General features: G+C 39.7%; 1 protein-coding gene across 3 annotated transcripts in view; it reads right to left on the bottom strand.

Annotated features, from left to right (window-relative positions):
- wasf1 (WASP family member 1) overlaps positions 1-17,374 on the bottom strand; it is a 141,458-nt gene that overhangs the window by 49,630 nt on the left and 74,454 nt on the right. For all 3 annotated transcript variants that reach the window (XM_041188939.1, XM_041188940.1, XM_041188941.1), the window contains 3 exons: positions 7,701-7,861; positions 4,789-4,923; positions 2,226-2,379 (listed from right to left, as the gene is read on the bottom strand). In XM_041188939.1, the coding sequence (XP_041044873.1) occupies positions 2,226-2,379; positions 4,789-4,923; positions 7,701-7,833 (422 nt within the window). In that variant the 5' untranslated portion in view covers positions 7,834-7,861. The remainder of the gene's footprint in view (positions 1-2,225; positions 2,380-4,788; positions 4,924-7,700; positions 7,862-17,374) is intronic.

The raw sequence follows: 17,374 nt of genomic DNA, 5'->3' as shown, positions 1-17,374 counted from the left end.
TCAGCAAGACCAACCCATCCCCAGGCTCAATCAGCAAGTTAAAGATACTATTAGATTAAAAGAAGAGGCTAATAATGTTGCAAAGAACATTAGCAAGAGTGAAGATTGGTGTGTTTTAGAAACCAGCAAAGGGCCACCAAAAAGTTAATAAAAAGGAAATAAATGGAATGAGAGTAAACTAGCCAGAAATATAAAAACAGATTGCAAGAGTTTTTTTTTATGTATACAAAAAGTAAGAGAGTAGCTAAAGCAAACGTCAGTCCCTTAGAAGCAGAGACAGGAGAAATTATCATGGTAGAGGCAGTGAACAAATATTTTGTGTTTGTCTTCAGAGTAGAAGACCCAAATTGCATACCAGAAATAGAGGGTAACAATGGGGTTAAAAAGTGAGAAAATTAAAGATAATTAATATCAACAAAGGAAAAGTATTAGAGAAAATTAAGGGACTAAAATCCAACAAATCCTGGGGACCTGATTACTTACACCCCCAGGTTCCAAAAGAGATAACTGCAGAGATAGTGGATGCATTTGCAAAGATTTTCCAAAATTCCTTAGATTCAGGAATAGTCTTATCAGAATGGAAGTTGGCAAATGTAACACCGCTTTTCAAGAAAGGAGGAAGAGAAAACAAAAAAAAGGAATTATTGGCCAGTTAGCCGAACATCAATCATTGGGAAAATACTAGAATCAATTATTAAGGAAGACTTAATAAAACACATAGAAAAGTACAGTATGATTAGAACAAGTCAACATGGTTTAACAAAAAGAAAAACCTGTTTGACAAATTTAGAGTTTTTGAGGATGTAACTGGCAGGTTAGATAAAGGGGTACATGTAGATTTAGTAATCTGGATTTCCAAAAGACATCCAATAAATGTCACACAAAAGGTTAAAGGCAAGATACAAGTTCAGAGTTGGGAGTAATATATTAGCATGGATAGAGGATTGGTTAATAGAGAGAAAGTAGGTAGTGGGTATAAACAGGACATTTTCAAGTAGGCAGGCTGACTAGCAGGGTGCTGCAAGGATTAGTGCTACGGCCTCAGCTATTTACAATCGATATTAATGACTTAGATGAAGAGACAGAGAATAATGTATCTAAGTTTGCTGATGATCCAAAGCCAGGTGGAAAGGTAAGCTGCGAGAGGAGAGAGGCTGCAGAAAGATATAGACAGGTGAAGTGAGTGGGCAATGAGATGGCAGATAGAACATAATGTGGGCAAGTGTAAAGTTTTTCACTTCTGCTGTAAGAATAGAAAAGCAGGTTTCTTTGTAATAAGGTGTAAAAACTTGTAAATATCAATGTTCAAATAGACTTGGGTGTGCTCATACAAGGAACACAAAGTTAGCATGCAGGTACATCAAGCAATTAGGAAGGCAAATAGCTTGTTGGCCTTTATTGCAAGGAGATTTGAGTACAGAAATAAAGTCTTGCTACAATTGTACAGGGCTTTGACGAGACCGCATCTGGAATACTGTGTGCAGTTTTTGTCTCCGTATTTAAAGATATATTTGCATTGGAGGTGGTACAGCAAAGGTTTACTAAATTAGTCTCTGGGATTAGGCAGTTGTTCAATGATGAGAGGTTGAGTAAATTGAATCTATATTCTCTGGAATTTAGAAGATTGATAGGTGATTTCATTGAAACAAACAAGATTCTGAATGGGATTGATAAGCTAGATGCTGAGGGATCGTTTCTGTTGGTCGGGGAATCTAAAGCATTGAGGCACAATCCCAGGATAAGGGACTAACTATTTGGGACTGAGATGAGGAGAAATTACTTCATTCAAATGGCCATGAATCTTTGGAATTTTCTACCCCAGAGAGTTGTGGATGTTCCATCATTTAAAGCTGGGATAGACAGATTCTAGGTCTGAGGGAATCAAGGGATATGAGAAGCAGGCAGGAAAGTGGAGTTGAAGCCCAAGATCACCAATGATTGTACTGAATGGTGGAGCAGGCTCGACAGGCCATATAGTCTATTCCTGTTGAAGGGACTTGAAACGTCAACTGTATTCCTCTCCGCAGATGCTGTCAGACCTGCTGGGTTTTTCCAGGTATTTTTGTTTTTCGTCTATTCCTGCTCCTTTTTCTTGTGTTTTTGTATTTGAAGTTTGAGATCCTGCTTATTCATAACTCATTGTGGAAAAAATTTAGCTTTTTCCAAAAACTGATGACATTAATATTGTAAAAACCAATTTTTCAAACATCCTAAAGTTTCCTAACCTGTATGCAGAAAGGATGTTAAGAGGTGGGGGTTTCTCACACGTGCTATATGTTTCCAGCAATGGAATGGGCAATGATTTGCGGTCAAACAGTTGCTGATCCTGAACTGTGGAGCTTCGAAAGGCTTTCCTCATAGTTATATCTTGAAGTGAGACTGAAAAAGAAAACAAATGTGTAAGCAGTTTAAAACTTCTGCATGAGTGCCTTCTATACATTTTAGATTAATTGCATCTTATGTTCACAAAAACAGTGTAACGTTGCTCTCTATAACCTTTTAATAGCCACTGACATTCTCTTAAATGTTAAAACAGTTCCAGAATTACACACACAACTGTAAAACATTTAAAATTTTTTGTAATATTGCCAGAACCACTTCACAACCTGTGCATCAGTTTAGTTCCTAAATAACAGCCAACTTAAATTAGTTACCAAAGTAAACAGCATGTAGTTTAAATAGAACACTGAATAAGAAAGAATGGAATAGAATAATATTCCCCACTCCTGGCACTGATTATGACTCAGGTTATGGGTGCCATTTAAATAAGATCTGACATCTTGTCAAGCATTCTCCATTTCTAGCATTTTCCATTTCTAACAATAGGCATACACAGGCTGTAGTTTCTTCTAGAGCAAATCTAACTCAACTCTCAAAATCCTCCTGAGGATACTCTGCAACGCTTAATGCATAAGTTCCAATCTGATTTGTAGGAATGCACTCCTATTGCCCAGGTGGCTTCCAAAATAATGGGTAATAGGAGTTCATAATGATCTGAAGATGCATTAATCAAGTTAAGCAATGGACAAATTTATTAAAAGTAAAATACTAGCTTAAAATAATCAAAGTAACAAAAATACTAGAAAGAATACATGAACTAAACAGTTATGCACATTTTATAGCACATAGGAGTAGGTCCTTTTAGCCCCAACTTAAACAGAAAATTACCCAATTACTACATTTTATCAATACTAGGCCCTGACCAGCTTCAAGAAAAGAAACCGAGCCTTTTTAATTAAGTTGCTATTGCTTTGATGTTTCAGTAATGTTGGTTGCAGTAACTACAATGAAAGCATAGCAAAAGATCTACTATTTTATGTAGAAACACAAGAGTATTTCAACTGGAAGACTGATTTAAGCAAACTGACTTTTGGTACTTTTCTGGATGACTTTAGAATGCTCAGGCATTTTGTTAAACCATGTTTGAATAGCTCAGGATTTTTGACTGGGGTGGAGTAGAAACCTCAATATTGCATAAAGTATACTTCAAATAACTATGCTAGTAAAAAACACTGGAATGAAATTGCATCTGCTAGGTCAGTCTCAATAACTGAAGGAGTCACAACCATGATCATTAGTCATCCTGTACAAAATGTCAGAAGATTTGACCCATGCTAAATGACATGATACTGTACTGGGAATGAGTAATTGGATTAACCCAGAATGCTCACTGTGGTGATCTGAGACTTTTTGTATGTGTAGCAGAAGGTTTGTAGAAAGCACATTGTACTACATTGCAAAGATGGCTGCATAAACCACTGACGTACTTAATTTCACATGATGCACTTGGTTTTTCTCAAAAGTAAAAATGGTCTATAGAAAGTATTCAACAATTTGGTAAGTAAACGCTATGATCTTCGAAATGGAAGTAGTCTTAACAGGGTCACACAAACTCCAGAAAGAAAGGGGCAATGATTAAACTAAATTATAAATTTCAGGTTGTGAAAATACAATTTGGATTTTGAGAGCCAAACAAACGCAACTGGGCTTGGATGAGATGACCATACATGCAGAATAGTAATTTCACTCTATAGTGTACACCATAGCAGCATATTGCACTGCATGGCTTTCAAATCCATGTCAAATTTGATGTCCAGCTGAATTCTACTCTGAAAATTATCACCAGTGCACTTTTAACACCACCACCATCCTGGCTGGCTATACTTGCGAACATTGCATCACCATGCCTATACTGGGAATATGAAATCTCCAGAGAATACAACCAGTGCATTCGCTAAGACATGCTGATCCAGACCAACGATCAACCTGAAACAACCTGACTAGACAACCATTTTGGACAGTCACCAAAGCCCTTCAGCGATTCCCTCAGCCTTGATGATGGATGGTGTAATGCTTGGAAGTATTGTGAACGTACCAAATGGATTCCTTATGGAGGAGCCCACAAGACAATCATCAAACATTCCTTGCAAACACTGGACAACCATCAACTGCCTCACAGCCAGTCACAGCAGATTCTCCATAAATGAAAGATTAAAGCATCCCTGTCACATGACTATGGAGCTCCTAATCAGACCTTGGAGCACATCATCAAATGTTGCCCTAAGATAATCACACTATTAAACTGGAAGCTTTGGCTTGGATATCTGACTTAGATAATGATATTTGATTTGCTTTTTGCTACTCCATGAAAGAGGAGCAGCAATTTCAAAAAGGGCCTAAAGACAACTTACTAAATGCACCTTTATCCATAGCTTGTGCATGAAGTTCATTAACACTAATGCAGTTTTCTCAGACAGTTCAAATTTTTTATATTTAAAAAAAACTTACGTTCTTCCTCTTTTGGATCCAGTTGTGTCACACTAACAGAAAGACGGTCAACACGTTCCTGTAGAGAGTTAACCCTGAAGGAGAAACTATGAGCTTCATTGAAGAGTTCCCCAAATATATCTTCTGCATATTTACCTAAAGAGGAGTTTGGAAAAAATCTTAGCACAGATTCAAGTTTGGAAAAGGGTACCAAGATTGTATCAATGATAAAACTGGGGGAAACAATTGAGCTTAGACTTCAATCCACCAGCCCTAAAAACTCCTATTTGTGTTATCAGCTACAGAACTTAAGCGGAAATTAGTTAACGAAAAATCTTTTACTCAGAATTTAAAGTTTCAAAGAACATTGCAGCTGTGAGCTGTCCACTTAGTTCGATTTCTGTGATTTTCTACCCCATACCCTTTTAAATTTTTCTTTTAAAATACTTATTTAAAAGTTATTGTGGATTCTGCTTCTACCACTGTCTGATAGAATATTCCAGCAACTCAAGAAAAATCTTATTAATGATCTTGAATTTACGCCCCCTAATTACTGACTCATTAACCAATGGGAGATTTTCCTCTATTTATCTCACCAAAACTTCTCAATTTTGAGCACTTCTAATAGATCTTCTGCTGGCCTTCTCAGTTCCATTTGAAATAGCCAGTTTTACTAGTTTCTTACAGATGAATATTCCTCATATTAGTAGATCGCTTCAGCTCCCTCCCCATGGTCTTAATGTTTCTAAAGTAGGGCACCCAAATTGGACACATCATCCTAACTGTGGACTCAGTAATGATTCATATTACATTGCCTCTTCACTTTCTTATGCTATGCACCTTGGATCCAATTGTTTTTTTTTCTGTACAACTTTATGAATTGTCCTTCAACATTTCAAAGATGTATCTGAACCCCAAAGCTGATTTGCTCTTTTTTCCTTTTAACATTTTATCATTGAGAATATGTTTCTTATTCTTACTTCAAAAATGTTTATCATTTATCCACTTAAAAATTTTCTCTACCTCTGCAATCCACTAACCTATGTCCTTATGAAGTTGCTTACAATTCTTTTCATAAGTGTTGGACCCCACTGTTAACACCCCTCCATTTAAAACATTATTCACTATTCTGTTTTCTACTATTTAGTCAACTTATCTTTGTTGCAATAGTCCATTTCAGTATGAAGCACCTAAAATTTTACCATTTTACCAATAAGCTCTGAAATTAACACCTTTAAATGCTCAACAGGCACAATGCAATATATGTCTACAGCATAATGAAGCACTGTTGAATGCAGCCTTGTATTTCTCTTCATGATTCAGTGTATTCACTCAATTAAATAGGTGATGTTGCTGAGTAGTAGGATGAATAAAAGATTGCTTTATTCTGCCAAACTTAGCTGTACCAAAGCACCAGGGCTGCAGTTGTTCTTCATGGTGGAACTGAGCAAGGATGTATTGAGGGAATCAGTGGGAAGAAACAGATGTAAAGGGCCTATATTAATTCACAACCGGAGGAAATTTAATTAGTGAGCATAAATTCAAGGCAATTGGAAAACTTCCTAAGTGTGAAGTCCATGAGATTTTATCACGGATGCTCAATCAACATATTTGAATAAAAAAAAACCCTACTGGCTTCCAGTGAGTGTCCGTCATGCCTCTCAAAAGAGCAGGTTAAGACTGCAACACCAGGGAACGCACCAAGATTGGTGTGGCTTAAGTTGCACCAGTCATTTTAATTGCCTACCCTCTCCATTTTACAGGCGAGCCCTAAAGTCTCTATTGGTTTGTTCTCATACACTTCTGAGCAGCCAACCAAGAGCATCACTGGCGGCAAAATTGTTCCAATCTCCACAAGAGCTATATTGAGCTGAAAGGAGTAAAAATTCAAGTGAAGAAAGAAAATGAGAAAGGGGAGTGGGGAGGAAAAATGTCGACACAAAAGTATACAACTGTTTTTTAAATGCAAAAAAAAAATCCACCTAGATTGTATTTAGAAAATCACAAGTCAGTTTCAAGTGGGGCATGTTCAGTCAACTGCATACAGAGGGCAAAACCCTGGTGAACAAAAATTAAAAAGTTACACAATAGGTTAGAAGAAAGTATTAAATAACTGGATTGTAAATATATCAAATGAGAGTATAAAATCTTCACTTAACAGAAACTTGCGAATCACATGGTTCAGGCAATTGAAAGCACCGAAACAAGCACAGCGCTAGCAGATTTTTGCAAAGGTCAAATCACAATCATTTAATAGGATCTGACTAAATTAATGCAGAGAATCCTGTGCCTTTGCCGTGTAATTAGTTACATCAAGAAGGGGGTGAGGGGGAGGAAATTATAGATAGATCACCAGCTGAAGTCAATCTGCTAAGAATAAATCATATAAAATTTGTGTCAGTGGAGGACTGTAAAGAGGTATTGGCCCAAAAGTAAAGTGAATAATTTGCCACTGAGGTTAGTCTGAACCCACTTACCTGGATTGATAGCTGGTAGGCATCTTTTTGTAAGCAAGTGTGCATTAACCTTTTGTTAGTGCATCAGCCATTTAACAGGTGTCACATACATCATTGTATTTTAAGGTAAAGTCATGCATAATTTTTTTCAACTGCAGCTATAAACTCAAAGATGGAAATTATGTAATTATTTTGACATATTTTAAAAGAAACATGGCAGTATCCAAAAGGATAAAAAAATTAAAAACATGGAACTGCTCTTTTAAAAGATATGTTAAAGAATTTTGCAAGTTATTCAATAAACCACACAGCTAATTTCTATATTATCTACACCATGTGCTTAATGTTTCTATTAATTTGTTTCCATATTATGGTGCAAATGTTGTGATAGAATGTGTTAGTTTAAGCATCTGATTTATTGTTGCAGTGTCAAATCTTATGGAAAAATACTTTCAAAGTGCAATTCCAGTTACTTACTAAGGCTGCTCAGCTGTCGGATTACATTTGCTAAAGAAATGTTTGTCACGCATTCCAGTTCATTCCGGATACTTCCTGGCAGTACTGTATGGCACAAATATCTGGGCTCTATGTTCCTTTTCACTAATGGCATTCTGAATTAAAGTTAAAGAGTGAGAAACCTGGAACAGAGAAAAACAACATATCTGTCAGTGTTGTTTAGGAGTGGTTGGAATCACTGCTATACGCAAATATGTTACACATAACTTTTACTTTTTAGGAACCTATACCCAATTATTTTCACAGAAACTTGATTTCTCCAGGGAGAGGCACACAAGAGAGAGTGAGGACACTAAAACCACAGCAGAACTGCTTTTAATCCCAGAAAGGCAAAATAATTTCTGAATGTAAAAAAGTTAAAGCAGCATCATAATTTAGTGAATGGATGGCCTTACCACGAGGGTTTAAGTCCCTTTAATAAAAGAGAGTGTGATATTGAAACTAAGGTTCCATTAATGAGAATTTCTGTGGTAGAAGAAATTTCTAGCAATGTTTAAAAAAAATTACAATTCTACCTGGACATATTTGATTTCCTTAGAACACGTCAAATAATTCTTGCTGGCCTTGACCCTGAGTGCATTATTTTCACCTATCACTATGCGGGAAACTCAGAACTGAGTGGGTCACCGGTTTTACATCTTGTCAAATAATGTTACCTTTTGACTTCAGTGAAGAGTAAATTGTTTGAGATGTAAAAGCAGTGCTGCACCTGATCCCAATGGTTGGGTTAAATTTACCCCCTTAGAGACTGGAACATTAAATCCAGTGCCTCAAATTTGTACAAGAAATTGACAATGCTTTTAATTATCAGGATCCTGAACTAATTAGTTCTGCCTTTAACGTAAATGCATGACCAGAATAGAGACATTTATAAATGTATTTAAATAAAACTTTTGAAGTAACTACCATATTTTATCTGATTATCCACAGCTGAAAATTTCAATTTACCATCTATCTCATTTGACTGCAGTGGAATTAAGGTTGAGAGAAATGGGAACTTGTTTTCTTCTGTCCACAAGCATTCTCTCTTCTACTTCCTTTTTGTATCTGATCCCTCAATTTAATTGCGCAGTCTTTGATCTTCATACGGACAGTAACCATTTAATGTTTCCCACTGGCATAACATTTGGATGATCTCCACCATGTTTATGTACTGCCTAAAAAGTTGTGGATGCATTTTCTCCAGCTTATCAGTGGCAATTCTAAAGCCATCTCATTTAGATATTACCAGAAGCTTTACTCTGAAACTTGACTCGCACCAAGTCCTATTGGCTTCTCACCAATGCTCCCTTTAAAATGTTGTTGTTGTGCTGTTATCCCAACATGCAGTACCATTAAATGTTTTGCAGCCATTCTCATACAGTATTTAACATAAAACAAGGCCTGCTCATTATCTTCCAGGCTGCTGCACAGCCATGCAACCGCACAGCTTAGCCAGAACATTCCCCATGTAGGTCATCGAGCATATGACGAGCAAAGGTAGGGTAACCAAAACCAGAGCTCCCTGAATAATGCAAGAGGGAGGAGGAGCAGAGAGAGCAGGAGAAAAGGATAAAACAGGATAGCATATGACAGAATGTCAGGTTGATAATACAAGCGAGGGTCAGGCTGAACATGGAAAGTTCAGAGGACTAAAAAGAAGAGATTGGCGATACTCAAGTTGATAAGTCATTAGGGCCAAAAAAGCAGCATCTGAAGATACTGAAGCAAATAAGAGTGGAAATTGCAAAGGTACTGGCCATAATCTTCCAACTTTCCTTCGAGCTCTTGCACAGAGCTAACATGGACCTCCTTAGATACATGGGTGGCCAGTGGACTGGATAATTGCCAATATTATACCCTTATTCAGAAAAAGGTTTAAGGATATAGGCAGCAACTACAGGCCAGTCAGTTTAATCTTGGTGGGGGAAACTTTGCCCCGGACTATTGTTCATAAAAGTTAAACAGTCACTTGAATAAACGTGAATTACGGAAAGCTAGCACAGATTTGAGAGACAAATTGTGTTCTACTAACTTGAAGCTTTTGATGAGGTAATAGAGGGTTAATGAGGAAAATGCAGTTACTGGGGTATATATGAACTTTAAATGACATTTGATAAAGTGCAATATAATAGGCTTACCATCAAAATTGAAGCCTATGGAATAAAAGGGAAAGTGACAGCATGGTTAAGAAGTTGGCTGAGTGACAGGAAGCAAAGTGGCGAGGTACACTGTTTTTTTGAACTGGAGGAAAATTTTACATTGGGGTTCCCCAAATATTAGGACTCAGACCACTGCTTTTCTTTACATTTATTAATGCCCTGGATTTGGAGCTTAGGGCACAATTTCAAAATTTGAAAATGACAAAACTTTGAAGCATTATGAATTGTAGCAGAGAATAGTGATAGACTTCAAAAGGACGTAGAAAGGCTGGTGGAATGGGCAGGTATGTGCCAGATAAAATTTAATGCAGGGAAGTGTGAAGTGTACATTTTGGAACAATGAGGAGAGGCAACATAAACTAAAAGGAGATGAAAGGGCAGAGGACCTGGGGGTATTTTTGCACAGCTCATGGAAGGTGGTGGAGCATGTGAGAAAATGGTTAAAAAGTTATATGGCATTCTGGACTTTATAAATGGAGGCACAGGGGTTAAAAACAATGAGGTAATGAAGAACCTTACAAAACGTTGGTTCAGTATCTTTTTAATTCACTTTGGGAAAGGTGTAAAGAGCGTGGATTAAAGATTTATTAGAATGGTTTGTTATGATCCCAGTGGATGTTACGACTGGTCAAGCCAGATCCTGGATGGAATCCAGCTTGATAGATCCTAACTTTTATTTTTTGTTTAGAGTGGAGAGTGGCTACTGAACAGAGACACCAGAGCCTGCAGAGTCTATTGACGAACTTTTCAAAAGCATAAAACATTTATTAAACAAGAAAGGAAGAGCTATATTACAATACCCCTCCACCCACAACTATACCTTTGCAGACATACACAAGGATAACAAGTTACACAAGTGATCTTATAATCTCATCTTCACAGATTAGTTTACATAGTCCATGTAAACCAATAGGCGACCTGTGGTTAAGCACACAACATTCTGAAACCATGTGACAGATGCCACTGCAAACAGATGCTATGGATCTCTCATCAACCCCCTCTACACCAAACCCCCAGATGTTTGTCACACCATGAGCAAGCTGGTCTCACTGAACTCCATCTTACATGGGGGTTTCCAATCTCCACTCTCGAAGACCTTGCTTTGGAATCTTCTCTCAAACGACACTCTCTCTCGGGTGCCTTCCACAAGTGTTCACCTCCAGGGTTTCGAACCCTCCTACTGATATTCTTCTCCCCTGGACCATCACATGCTTTCAAGCTTCACCTTCCACACACTCTCTCCAACATACTCAGCCATGCCAACAGAACTCCACTGCTTCACATGTCCATAGCAAAGAGTTACAGACCTTCGGCTGTCTCCTTGGATCTACAGGCTTCCTGCACGCCTATTTTGCTTTAAATCTTGGTCCTGCAGCTTCCTCCCTTTAAGCTTGTAGCCTTCCTCTCTACTCCTTACTTTCACTTCCACTGAACAGGATCTTTTTCAAGCTCCTGTCCTTCCTTTGACTAGAAAGTCTTCTTGGGCACCTCCTTTTTGTCTCGCTCCTTGGCTTTGTGACCCTTCGGTTCTTTTGGGAAATCTGCTCTCTCTGCAGTTCCCTCTGCTGTGTCCAGCTTCTCCTGGCTCCAACTTTAGTTTTGGACTTGCTATCTGTCCCTCTGCTATGCTGCTTCTGCTGGCACCACCTTTCAACTGAACTGAAACAACTTTTCTGTTTTCTTGTCTCTATGGGTCCTTCTCTCTGGGCCCCTGTTGCTAGGCAGCAGCAGTTTCTGACCTCGTGTTTGTTTTAACTTCCCTTCAAGGGTTATAAAACCTTATTAGAATGCAGGCATCTTTTAAAGTGAAACCAAAACTCAAGTTTAACACACATACAGAAATACAAATTAAAGATATACCTTATTCCTAACACACAAATACACATATTACTTACTTAAAACTATTCCAGTTCCTAACACATTGCAGGGATGAAGGATTTCAGAAATATGGATAAACTGGAGAAGCTGGGATTGTTCTCTTTTAGAGAAGAAAAAGCTGAGGGGGGATTTGAGGGGAGGTATTCAAAATGGAGGGGTCTAGACTTGTAGATACAGAGAAACTGTTCCAATTGGCAGAAAAGGTCAAGAACCAGAGCAGATTTAAGGTGGTCAACAAAAGAGCCAATGACATGAGGAAAAACATTTTTATTAAAAACACAGTGGGTGGTTAACATCTGGGATGAGGGTGTGATGGAGGAAGATTCAATCATGGCTTTCAAAATGGAATTGGATAAGCATCTGGAGAAAAGAAATTTGCAGGGCTACAGGGAAATGGGTTGGCGAGTAGGACTAGCTGAAATTCTCTTGCACAGAGCTAACATGGGCTGGTCGGCCCCCATCTGTGCTGCAACCAATCTACAATTCTAGTTTTAACATAGCTTAATAAGATGATCACCCACTTGTGAATATAAATCGTAGCAATTCATGTTGCCCAATATCTGCATTTACAACACTTATTTAATGCATCAAGAAAAATTCTTAAGGTAACTGCAGGCTGCTCCCAGACTTCCAACTGTTTCCACTCTATGGTTAACAATGGATTGCAAGAGCAGCGCACATAATGCCCTCCCAGCTTTCCAGCTTTCTTATGGGTGAAAAATTTGCCAATCACTCTATTGCATTTTGTAAGGGCCCTTACTGACCCTTATCTAACTGATTAGAACTGTGAAATGCCATGAATAAGATGCTGTCAATGCGCATTTCCCAGCAGAAGATAAAGAAGCGAGTTCAACAGAACAGGAATCCAGGATAGAGACAAAGAGGGTCTAAATCTGAAAGACTAGGCTGGTGAGTGAAACTCAGTTCTAAGTCAAGGGTGACAAAGGGGAGGTTAGTGGCGTAGTGCTATTGTCACTGGACTAGTAATCCAGAAACCCAGGATAATGCAATGGGGATGCAGGTTCGAATCCCACCACAGCAGATGGTGGAATTTGTATTCAATTAAAAAAATCTGGAATTAAAAATCTAATGATGATGACCACGAAACCATTGTCAATTGTTGTAAAAACCCAACTGGTTTACTAATGTCCTTTAGGCAAGGAAATCTGCCATCCTTACCAGATCTGGCCTACATGTTACTCCACAGCAATGTGGTTGACTCTGTCATGAAGCTATTAAATGCATATAATATTTTGGGAAAATATTTTTCTTTTAAAATAGAGGTTTGGTCTGTGGGTGTGTCTTAATTGGAAAAAGCCAGCTAGCCTGGGTTCTTTGATGAGTGCTAGTTTTGTTATGTAAGAGAGATAGCGTGCATTTGCATTTTTTGAATTGAGTATACAAGAAGTGGGGTGAAAACTGATCCCTTTCTAGCAGCTACCAAGCAATATGTTTATATTACAAAGTTGGTACTATGAGAAAGGTTTTATTGTTAGAGAGATTTAGTTCAGAGGTTGTTGAGACAATGAGAATTAACATCCAATGCGGCTGGAAGGTATAACTTCAGTAGTTTTCGGGTGTGCAGAGCAGAGGCAATGTGAGATCAAAAGGCAGCTGCAAGCCTCCAACTGGCTCCACAGGATCCAAGTGAAAGAACCTCATTTTGAATTTGTAAGGTGAAAATGCTTTGCCTGGTAGTTTTGGCTAAGTTTATAGGTTGCTGCTGCCTTAATGGAGATTAGTTTGGGAATTTGTTAAAAATTATTAAAGTAGTAATTTGTAGCCATGCATATATCTATTTTAACCTGTGTAAATTAATAAAATGTTTCATTTAGTTTAATGTAAAGCCTCGAGAACTGGTGGTCTGATTCCTGAATTTAGTCGCATCTCAAATATAATACTTAAAATTATAGGTTATGATAGTTGTGTAAAGTTTCCCTCTGGAATTTTTAAATAACTCAGCTTTACCAACTGCATCGGTCATAATAATTCTTAAAAATGCCCTCTGTACAAGAGCAATTAGGAATGGGCAATAAGTGCTGGCCAGGCCAGCGACGCCCACATCCCACAAATGAATAAAAAAGATACTAATAGAAATATCAAGAGCGAAAGGTGATGGCCATAGCATGAATATTGATTGCCTTCAAATAGTACATTTGAGCTCCCCCTGAGAAATATTGTATGTGAAGGCAATCAATATTCATGCTATGCCCATCACTCCTCGCTCTTGATATTTCTATTAGTATCTTCATCTTTTTTATTCATTTGTGGGATGTGGGCGTCGCTGGCCTGGCCAGCATTTATTGCCCATCCCTAGCTGCCTTCTTGAACTGCTGCAGTGCATGTGTTATAGGTACATTCACAGTGCTGTTAGGAAATGAGTTCCAGGAATTCGACCCAGTGACAGTGAAGGAATGGTGATATACTGCCAAGTCAGGATGGTGAGTGACTTAGAAGGGAACACCACCACCTGAAAGCTCCCCTCCACCTGCTGCTCTTCTCCTTGTAGATGGTAGCTTAGTAGGTGCTTTCTAAGGAGCCTTGGTGAATTCCTGCAGTGCACTTGCAGATGGTACACACTGCTGCTACTGTGTATCGGTAGTGGAGGGAGTGAATGTGGATGTGGTGCCAATCAAGCAGGCTGCTTTGTCCTGGACGGTGTCAAGCTTCTTGAATGTTATGGGAGCAGCACTCATCCAGGCAAGTGGAGAGTATTCCATCACACTCCTGACTTGTGCCTTGTAGGTGGTGGACAGGCTTTGGGGAGTCAGGAGGCGAGTTACTCGTCGCACAATTCCTAGCCTCTGACTTGTTCTTGTAGCCATAGTATTTATATGGCTAGTCCAGTTCAGTTTCTGGTCAATGGTAACCCCCAAGATGTTGATAGTGGGGGATTCAGTGATGGTAATGCCATTGCACATCAAGGGGCCATGATTGGATTCTCCCTTGTTGGAGATGGTCATTGCCAGGCACTTGTGTGGCGCAAATGTTATTTGCCACTTGTCAGCACAAGCCTAGACATTTTTCAGGTCTTGCTGCATTTGGACATGGACTGCTTCAGTATCTGAGGAGTCACGAATGGTGCTGAACATAGTGTAATCAGCAGCAAACATCCCAACTGCTGACTTTATGATGGAAGGATGGTTATTGATGAAGCAGCTGAAGATGGTTGGGCCGAGGACACCACCCTGAGGAACTCCTGCAGTGGTGTCCTGGAGCTGAGATGACTGACCTCCAACAACTACAACCATCTTCTTTGTACTAGATGACTCCAACTAGCAGGGAGCTTTCCCATTGGTTCCCATTAACTCCAGTTTTGCTAGGGCTCCTTGATGCCACACTCTGTAAAATGCTGCCTTGATGTCAAGGGTAGTCAGTCTCACCTCACCTCAGGAGTTCAGCTCTTTCATTCATGTTTGAACCAAGGCTGTAATGAGGTCAGGAGCTGAGTGGCCCTGTTGGAACCCAACCTGATAGCACTGTTGATGACCCCTTCCATTACTTTACTGATGATTGAGAGTAGACGGATACTTGGTAATTGGCCATGTTGGATTTGTCCTGCCTTTTGTGCACCGGACATATCTGGGCAATTTTCCACATAGCCGGGCAGATGCCAGTGTTGTAGCTGTACTGGAACAGCTTGGCTAGTGGTGCTTGGCTAGTGGTGCAGCAAGTTCTGGAGCACAAGTCTTCAGTACTCAAGAGATAGACGGTACGTCATTGCCCAACTGCTTGGAGCATTCCGCGGCACGGTGGCCAGACCCATCCTTAAAAAGGGACAAACCTTGAGATACCATCTACAATACCACACACAACCTATGGGAAGCAAGAGAGAAAAAAGGCTGATTGGCTCGAAGCTAACATCATTGCGGCGCAACCTGTCATTTAAGCCTAGTGGTCTGCTCTCATTAATTACAAGAGCGGTCAGAACGAAAAGTCTAAAAGCTGCTCAAAGTTAAGTCCAACAGACTGCTAGGTAGTATGCCAACTTACAACTTTGTCAGAATATCCAGATGTCCTTTGACACAGGGAATGCTAGAGGCATGTACAAAAGGATCAAAAAGGCAACGGTCCACAGCAAAGAAAACAGCTGCTTTGAAAAACAAAGGGAGGGAGGTCATCAACTGCAATAAACAGTTGGAGAGATGGGTGGAACACCACCTCTAGTTGTACTCTGGGCAGGACATCGTCACCAAGGGAGCTCTAGACACAACAGAAAGCTAGTCTGTCATGGAAGAGCTGGATATCGAACCTGTAGCAGAGCAGCTTAGCAAATCTATTGACTTGCTTACCATGGGCAGAGCACCAGGTGCTGATACTATACTGCCTGAACTCAGCAAGCACAAGCAGCTGGCACTCTTGGAGCACCTGCATGAATTTCTGTCTCTGCTGGTGGGAAGGCAGTACCCCAGCATTTGTGAGATGCAAAAATAGTGACCCTACAAGAGCAAGGGTGACCACAGCAATTGCAACAAGTATCAAGGCATCTTCCTGCTGAGAACTGTGGGAAAGGTATTTGCCATGTTGCCCTGGTCACGCTGCAGGTCCTGGCTGAATGCATCTACCCCGAATCCCAATGTGGTTTCAGAACTAGATGATCTACATTTGACCTGAACTTCTCAGTCTGGCAGCTGCAAGAATAATGGCGTGATCAAAGGAGAGCACTACTACATTCCCTTCATTGGGCTCACCAAAACTTTCAACCACATGAGCAGAGGTAGTTGATTTAAGCTGAAGAAAAGCTGCTCAATGTCATCTCTTCTATCCATGACAACATGATGGGTAAGGTCAGCGACAATTGGGCAACATCAGAATCTTTTGAAATCTGCAATGGGGGTCAAACGGGGTGCCGACACTGTCTGGCATATTCTTCCCATTGCTGTTGTGAAATGCCTTCAGGTCATGGACAGAGGGTGTCCACTTACATTCAGAAGTGATAGAAAGCTGTTCAACTTTGCTTGCCTGAGATTCAAGACAAAGGTGTGCCAAGTCTTCAGAGTTGACCTTCATTGACGATGCCGCACTAACATTCCATACAGAAGAACACTTTCAATGGCAATGGACAGACTCTCTCACACCGGGAAAGAATTCAGTTTGACCATCACCATCAGGAAGGCAACTGTCATGGTCAAGGATGTTCCCATACTCTGATCTCTCAGCATTGGCAATGTGATGCTGGAGGTTGTTGATAGTTATACATATCTAAGGCTCCACAATCAACAGTAATTTGTCACAATGCTGAAATCAAAACAGCTGCAGTTTTTGCAATGCATGAATCTAGAACTAGGGGTCACTGTTTAAAAATAAGGGGTTGCCCATTTAAAACAGGGATGAGGAGAAATTTATTCTCAGAGAGTCATGAGTCTTTGGAACTCTTCCTGAAAAGGTAGTGGAAGCAGAGTTTTTGAACATTTTTAAGGCAGAGGTGGATAGATTCTTGATAAGCAAGGGGGGGTGATAGGTTATCAGGCGGCAGGCAGGTTCGAGATTACTATCAGATCAGCCATGATCTTATTAAATGATGGAGCAGGCTTGAAGGGCCGAATGGCCTACTCCTGCTCCTTGTTCGTATGTTGCATGGGATGTCCAAGCTAAGAGTATGGAACAACAACAAAC

Source organism: Carcharodon carcharias, chromosome 5 (assembly GCF_017639515.1).
Source record: "Carcharodon carcharias isolate sCarCar2 chromosome 5, sCarCar2.pri, whole genome shotgun sequence".
NCBI classification, from domain to species: Eukaryota; Metazoa; Chordata; class Chondrichthyes; order Lamniformes; family Lamnidae; genus Carcharodon; species Carcharodon carcharias.
Note: the sequence above shows the minus strand (reverse complement) of the source record. Positions and strands in the feature narration are given on the sequence as shown.